The 8657-nt window shown below is 33.9% G+C and overlaps 1 protein-coding gene across 1 annotated transcript in view; it reads left to right on the top strand.

The window, feature by feature from the left end:
- Positions 1-8657, top strand: part of PELI1 (pellino E3 ubiquitin protein ligase 1) — a 64450-nt gene that overhangs the window by 41552 nt on the left and 14241 nt on the right. Inside the window, exon 2 of the mRNA XM_051975383.1 lies at positions 6138-6278. Coding sequence (XP_051831343.1) covers positions 6208-6278 — 71 coding nt within the window. The 5' untranslated portion in view covers positions 6138-6207. The remainder of the gene's footprint in view (positions 1-6137; positions 6279-8657) is intronic.

The raw sequence follows: 8657 nt of genomic DNA, 5'->3' as shown, positions 1-8657 counted from the left end.
CTGGAGTCTTGGTTTCAGTGGAGAAACTAAGGAGGAGAGCCATCCACCACGATGGTGTGAGATGGAATGAATGAATCTGGCTCTGAGTCCCCCAGCTTGTGCTTCAGCCTCCAGCCACCACAAAGGTGGACATTGAAATGAATCTGGCTCTGACCCTGGCTGAGTTTGTCCCGGCTTATATGCTCTATTCTAATTACATTATCATAGGTGTGAATCTGTAGAGTGTCAATCTTGTGGAACTATATTGAGTACTAAGTACATATACTGAAGTAGAGAACTATTCATCACCATGCTAAACTAGATAACCATTGTCTTTATCAATTCCACTGAGTTAGCACTTTGTAAGAATCCTTGTTTTAAGTACAGAGTTCTGGCCCATAACACAGGTTGTTAATTGCTCAAGATCACACAGCTAGTAAATAACTGGGAGTTTGCACTTAGTAAACATTTCATAAATACTTATTAACATAAGTGATTTCCATCTATTTGGAAATCAGAAGTAATGGAAATGAAATAATGTCAGTGAACAGCTAAGGGCCTGGCCAGGATAAGGAGAAAAAAGGTAAGCTTCTTTAGGGTAGAGACTTCATTTTTGTCTGAACATCTCTAGCACTTAACACAGTGCGCCTGGCACATCATAAATATTTAATAGATGCTTATTGAGTGAATAAATGGAAAAGTTCTGTGACATCATTTTCCTAACCTTAATCCTTCATTGGGATTGGCAGTTATGTCCTGCCTGGGATGGGAAATCAAGCCTTCTTTATCACTTGACTTTCTCAACTATCATCACTGTCAAAGTTCCTGGCTATAAGACTATAATCTTATCTTATTCAGGCATTCTAATGAAGAGGAAGAAAGAATGCAGTAGCTTCTCTAGCCAAAAACTGTCCAAAGTTTCCTTCTTTTCCAAATTACCTTCCAAACCATTATTACCATCACATTCCTATCCTTAATACCATTATCAAAATTGGAAGTTATCTCTGAGACTCTTTAGCCTCAATCCATATTTGTATAAGAATCTCTTTCACATAATCAAGTAGTGATACAGATCTCTTTTCAAAACCTCCAGTGAAATATGAGACTACTAATTCCTACGGTAGCTTAGGAATTCAAATTGTAAATAGCTGGCATTAATGGAACTTTATTTTGTTTTATTTTCTCTCTTCCATCATACCTACAATTTCATCTTTGCAACTTCTGCACATTGTTCCTAATTCTAAAAAGATTGTCTAATCATTCTTTCTATAAGACAACCTTTAGAATACTTGAAATTCACCATCATGTCCAAAAAATAAGATTAAAAGGACTGCTATATATGAAAATATCTATAGCGGCTCATTTTGTAGTAAAAAAAGAACTGAAAAATAAGTAGGATGTCTGTCAGTTGGGAAATAACTGGACCAAATTATAATAGACAAATGTAATTTAATATTGTAATGATAAAGGGCAATAGAAGACTTGTAAGAACTGATGCAAAGTGAAGTGAGCAGAAACAGGAGATAAATTATATAATAACCGTGTTAAGACAAACAGCCTAAGATGACAGGAAAAGATAATGACGAATGTTCGGGATGTGGAAAAACTGCTTCACGATACTTGGTGGAATTGTGAATGGATCCATCCATTCTGGAGAGCAATTTGGAACTACACTCAAAAAGTTATCAAATCTTGTATACCCTTTGATCCAGCAGTGTTTCTACTAGGCTTATATCCCAAAGAGGAGGGAAAGGGACCCACTTGTGCAAAAATGTTTGGCAGCCCTTTTTGTAGTGGAAAGAATACAGGAAACTTGAATGGATGCCCATCAGTTAGAGAATAGCTGAACAAATTATGGTATATGAATGTTATGGAATATTATCATTCCATGAGAAACAATCAATAAGGTGATTTCAGAGAGGCCTGGCGAGACTTAATTGATGCTACATGAAATAAGCAGAACCAGGAAATTGACATGGCTCTTTCCAACAGGGAGATGATCCATACCAGTTCAATAACCTTGTGATGAAGAGAGCATCTATACCCAGAGAGAGGACTGTGGGAACTGAGTGTGGATCACAACATAGTATTTTCATTGTTTCTGATGTTGTTTGTTTTCATTTTGTTTTCTTTCTCAGTTTTTTTTCCCTTCTTGATCCGATTTTTCTTTTGCGGCAAGATAATTGTATAAATATGTATACATATATTGGATTTAACATATTTAACATGTATTGAATTACCTGCACCTGGGGAGGGGATGGGGGGAAGGAGGGGAAAATCAGAAACACAAGGTTTTACAAGGGTCAGTGTTGAAAAATTACCCATGCCTATGTTTTATAAATAAAAAGCTTTAATAAAAAAAAAATTCTTAAAAGACAAATAGTCTTCAAAAACTTGACAATGCTGATAATGCAATAACTTATCACAATTCTTGGTGCTGATAATGAAACATTATCTACTTCCTAATGGAAATAATAGACATGATCCAGGATAAGACATATATTTAGACATGACTAATGTAGGGATTTGTTTTGCTGAACCATACATATTTGTCACAAGAGTTGTATTTTTCTTTTTGTTTTGTTTTGTTTTGTTTTATTCTGGGTTTTCCCCCCCGGGAAAGGGGAGTATGGAGGGGAGAGAGAAAATAATGTGTTTTAATTGAAAAAATAAAAATGGAAAACCACTATCATGCACCATTCCTCCTTCACCCTACCCCCATAAGTTTTTACTTCAGACTAAATATACCATAGTTCATTTAGCCATCCTAAGTCTTTTTGCCTTCCTTATTATCCTTTCCAGTTTATTACTAATTCCTAAAATATGGTAACTAGAATTGAACAAAATACTATCAATGTTTCTGATGTGGCTTCACCTGGGAATATTATGGTATAGCTATCACCTTCTTAGTCCTTATCCATCATGCTTCTTTTAATATAATCTAAGAACATAATAGTATTTTTGGTTTGTTTATTAACTTGAGACTTTAATCCACCCAAATCCCTTGATCTTTTTCAGATAAACAGCTTCACAGACATTTCTCTTCATCAGTTACTTGGGAAGTCCGTTTTTAAACTTTAAATACACTACATTTATCCTGTTTCAGTTAATTTAATGTTCATACAGTTAATGCTGTTTTAAGATAATATTGTTAACTAGAAGTGTTGCTTCCCCCATTGAAATTCAAGCACAAGAACTGTTTTTGTTTTTCTTTATGTTCCCTACATTTAACGCAGTACCTATCATGTAATTAGCACTTAATAAATGCTTGTTAATTGTATTTTTTTAAAACGTGAAGTAATTTTAAAAAATTTATAAAAATGACTTTTGGTAAAATATGAAAACCATCTCAACAAGACTCTATAGTTGCGTAAGGATTATACTTGGATAGAAGGTATACAGCATTCCTACAATCTGAAAATCCAACAAGTATCAATGATAAATTAAAAAAAAAAAAGTCAATATTTTTAAGACAATATTTTATGGAATCTAACATGGAAATCTTTTTTAAAAATTGGGCATCTGACCCAAAGCTCAGGAATATTATGGAGTATATTCCTTAAAGTTAACTGGAAAAAAAAGTTAAAGAATTCTATTGTAATAGCTTTGAAGCTAGAGGCTTAAATTCATAACATCACTTACTATTCTGAATTGAGAAATTGATCAGTACAGTTCACCTATGATTTTAATAATAATTTTGCTATAGTGTAGTTTAAGATTCATGTTGGGATTAGGCCCAACTCCAATGGTTACCCTGTTCAGGTTCAATATTGGGATAAAATGAGATGCTCATAACTCATTGAGCAATTAGTATTTACCTTGCCCTGACATAGCTTTTGTAGATAAAACCCCACCTTGTTTCCATGTGGAAATGCATCTGTTCATAAGAACAGGTTTGGATGACTTCTGTGATCTTCAGAAATCTACCATGTCATAAGGGCCCAGCTCCCATGTGACCAAGAAGCTAGTAGCAAAGGAGCCACTGTCTGAGTCTTTCTCACACATCCCTCCTCCCCCTCCTGTCTTTTTTGTGTGTGTAGTTAATGGGGAAGTGGGGGGTGAACACTGGTCCTGTTACAACATGTTAAAATTTCTTGTTGCCGCTTACCCTATGTGAACAAAGTGAATCTTTTGTCTAATATATTGTTTGAAGAGAGAGAGAGTATTCTTTTTGAGGCCCTGATATCCAACAAAACTTCTTGGAGAAAGGAAATACTTTGGTGAAGTATTTAAATTTGTTTCAGCATCTCACCAAAGAACTTCTTTATATACTTTCTTTGATTATTCAATTATTTTCCTTAAAGGAAAACCTCAATCTAGCCAGTATAGTTTTTGATTGCATTAGCAAACAGTATTTTTTTGAGTTAACCACTGATATATGTATGTATCTAAAATAACTCTTTAAATTGGTAATCTGAGTATTATGTCAGTTCCAAGAAAAAAAAAATGAAATGTTTCTGCTGTTTTACAATTTTCTGATGTAACATGATAAATTGCTAAGGTTTTCTGTACTATTAAAATTAAATTTTTCATCTTTTAGATAAGTAGGTAATTTTTCTAATGATCTCTTATGAAATCCCATCTTACTCCTTTGGTAGATTAAAAACAATGCTGCATTTTATGAAGCATTTTCCTCATGCATTCCTCGGGCAATGGTTTTGTGATGGAGAGAGCCATCTGTACCCAGAAAGAGGACTGGAGAACTGTGTATAGCTCACAACATAGTATTTTCACTCTTTTAGTTGTTGTTTGTTTGCATTTTGTTTCCTTTTTCTTTTTTGTCTGATAATTATAGAAATATGTGTAGAAGAACTGCAAGTGTTTAACATTTATTGGATTACTTGCTGTATAGGGGAGGGGAAGAAGAGAAGAGAAGGAAAAAATTTGGAACACAAGATTTTGCAAGGATAAATGTTGAAAATTAACCATGCATATGTTTTGAAAATAAAAAACTTTAATTAAAAAAAAGAGTTAAGATATGAAATTGAAGTAATAAATTTGATACATAGATGTATGGAACTTCAGGTCTTATTCAGTCCCAGTTGAAATGGACAATCTAAGCATATATATTGTAGTGGGATATATGAGTTGATAATCATTCATTTATTTTTCTTTTCTCCCTTATCTTATGTTTTACTGTTTAAAACATTGAAATAGTTTTGTCAGTTGTGTGGCAATCAATGACACAAAAGGAATCCTGAGCAATCAGATTGTTTTGGGTTATATCATTTACATCATTTTTTCATTAGATCAAAGGGCTCGATCTAGATGTCAATTAGTAAGGACATAGTTAAGTGCCTACTGTGTGCCAGTCATGAAATTAGGTGCTAAAAATAGAGACAAAAGTAAAACAGTTCCCTTCTCAAGAATTTACATTTTACCGGGAAGATAACATATATGCATAAATAAAGATATAAAAAACAACGTAACTAGGAAAGGCTTTATACATAAAGTATCTCTCAAGCTGAATCTTGAAGGAGACCAAGAGTCTAAGAGCTAGTGGTAAGGATGAAAGAACATTGCAGGTACTGGGGAAATACTAAGACATGGGGATAGGAATGGATTTCACTTGTGAAGAATAGCAGAACTAGTGTCACTGGCTTGTAGGGATCATGGAAAAAATTATTGTGTAATAAGACTAAAAAGGCAATATGGAACTAGGTATTAAAGAACTTTACATGACATACAGAGACTTGTAGGAGTGGGGGAAGGAGAGAGCCTAGGAGGGGAGGTAGCACAGTGGGAGGGATGGAAGACATAATCAGTCTTTCATTTTAGGAAAATCACTTATTTCTGTGGGCAGAATGTAATGGAATAGGAAGAGACTAGAGGCTATTGCAGTAGTACATATAAGAGGTGATGAAAGCTGTTAGTGGAGAGAAGGGGAAAATTGTGAGAAAAGTTGGGATATGTGCAGAAATGTTTGTAGCAGTCCTTTTTGTCATGGCAAGGAATTGGAAACTAAGTGGATGCCCATCAGTTGGACAATGGCTGAATAAGTTATGGTATCTGAATGTTGTGAAATAGTATTTTTCTATAAGAAATGATCAGCAGGATGATTTCAGAAAGGCCTGGGGAGACTTACATGAAACTGCTCATTTCATGTGAAATTCATTTTTTTATACCATTAATGAAAAATGTATTCTTTTTTCTTTTAGGAAATAATGCAAAAGGTGTCCCCAGGCTCCTGATCAGTGCACAAGGATTTGAGACAAAAAAACTAAGCTCATGTTTTCTCCTGATCAAGAAAATCATCCATCTAAGTCACCAGTTAAATATGGTGAACTCATTGTCTTAGGGTAAGGCTTCATAAACACAAGAGTACGCAGCAAAAACTGAAACTGTAGAATCGCTAAAAGAAACAGTATTATTTCTTTTAATAATAAATTGGGTCAGACCGCTATAAAAGTGAAAACACTTTATCATTCTATTCTGAGGCTTTCAAAATGCCATATAGACACTAACTTCATATTGTCAATAAATATGGCATATTTGACAAATGGGGAAACTTAAGACATTTAACCAAGGCCACATAACAATTCATTAGAAGCTTTTCCTTTCTATACCTTCTTTTACCCACCACAAGATTAAAGATTTACCACACTGAATTTTGCAAAAGATCTATACTTTTTCCCATATTATAAATACTTTTCACAAAAGCAAGGTTCTTACTGCTTTGTTGTCCCTTGAAGGGGTTGCCTGTGTTCAAATTGGGATTAGCTTCATAACTCTGTTGTGAATTAAAAGTAGCTTTTGATACTTAAAACTTAAAAAGAAAACCATTTTTCTTTCTTTTTATTAAGTCTGCAAAATATATTAATGGCATTTCATCTATATATTTCATTGACATACTCCTTGAATTTAGGAACTGGAAGAAATTCACTTATTTATTTCTTCTTGTAATCAGTTGACCAAATAAACTATGACCAGGTCAGTCCTTCTACCTAATGTCAACTTCCACAGGAAAATCACTTCAGATATTCCAAATATCTACAGTAACAGTCAGGATGGTACAGATATTCCATGTGTGCCACAGAGAGTATTAGTAATTAAGAAAGCAATGTAGTATGATGGAAAGATGACCTAATGCTGGAAGTCAGAAGATGTATTTTAATCTTTCTTCTGTCACGTGTATTACTTTGAGTAGGTCATTTTTCCTATAGACCAAGGATTCTGAACCTGGGGTTCATGAAATTTTAAAGATATTTTGACAGTTGTATTTCAATATAATTACTTTCCTTGACAATTGTATGTATTTTATTTTATGCATTTAAAAACCATTCTAAGAAGGGGTACGGAGGCTCCACCAAACTGTCTGAGATGTTAAAATAAGAATCCCTGTTGTAGATTTTAGTTTTCTGTAAAAGAGGGAATTAGATAAAATGTTTTTTAGGCTTCTTTTAAAACTATTCTGAGCACTATCACAAACATAGCTTTTAGACTATCTTTTGAATTTATTATAACAATTAGTATACTGTTTCAACTTTAAATCTTATTAGTGATTGGATGACATAGCTCACTTATGAGAAGCTGTGTGAAGTCTTAACTCCTTTAGCAGAAGAGTTGAGAGCCATTTGAAAAAGTTTGAAATTCAACTCATATGTTTTTCCATATCACATTCATTTCCAACTAACATTTTGTTATCTTTTCCTTTTTATTTCTCTTGATCTCCCACCACAGCAGTCACTTCTATATATGATGCTCCTTTCTTTAAAATGAAAGTGATGCTTCCCCCTACAATCTAAAAGTAACAAAATAAAACTGGAAAGGCTTGTTAATTTTATGCTGTTGCTGTTGGGAAAATACTTTGAGCTTCAGATGTACAATTTTGGGACAGACAAAACACAGATTCTTAAGGGAAAAGAATGAGTCAGAACTAAAGAGAGGTTAGTAGGGGGATAGAGGAATTGCATTGGGACTAATGGCATCACACTGGTGCCAATCACAACTGGTTGTGCATTAATGGATAAATTCCCCAGTGTGAAAGATGCAGAGATTTTCTGGAATAATTGTTACATATATTTTTTAAATTATCATTACAATCTCTGGAATTCAAAAATACATCTTCCATGCTAAACAGTCATCTTTTCCTCTTTATACCTGAATTAGACAAGTATTCAAGGAGCAACATTCAGTTCTTTAGCTTAAGATAACAACATTTCTGCTTTTGTAGTCTTTGGCCTCTACTACAGGCCCATATTAAGCTTTTAGAAACAGATGAGAAGAGTGGCCAAGTATTGGGCCAATGCGGCTCAGGATAGAACACAGGTCAAAACAGGGGAGGAAGGAAATCATTTTGAAGGTTTTGCTTGTTTGGCACTTTGTTAATATTAGCCTGATCTCTAAAAACCACTGGTTCTGGAAACAGGATATTTATCAATAGAAAAAAAAAATGTCCATAGAGAGATCTTCTAGTTGGCATGCATCTTGTTAAATAGGTAGTCTGTTTTACATATTTCTTCTAGCACACTGTGTGTATGCACTGGAGAGTTAATTTTCTTCAACTAACACATCTAAAAATTCCTTATTTTAAAAGTTCAGCTATTTAAAGCTTTTGCTCCACAACTAAAGCAGAGTCTATTTTGAACAATACGTACTGTACTTTTAAAGGTTGTATTAGCACATGCAAACAGTCACCATATTTTAAAAAGTGAGTCATAAGTAGATAGCTGCTCTGC

The sequence above is a fragment of the Antechinus flavipes genome, chromosome 2 (genome assembly GCF_016432865.1).
Source record: "Antechinus flavipes isolate AdamAnt ecotype Samford, QLD, Australia chromosome 2, AdamAnt_v2, whole genome shotgun sequence".
NCBI classification, from domain to species: Eukaryota; Metazoa; Chordata; class Mammalia; order Dasyuromorphia; family Dasyuridae; genus Antechinus; species Antechinus flavipes.
Note: the sequence above shows the minus strand (reverse complement) of the source record. Positions and strands in the feature narration are given on the sequence as shown.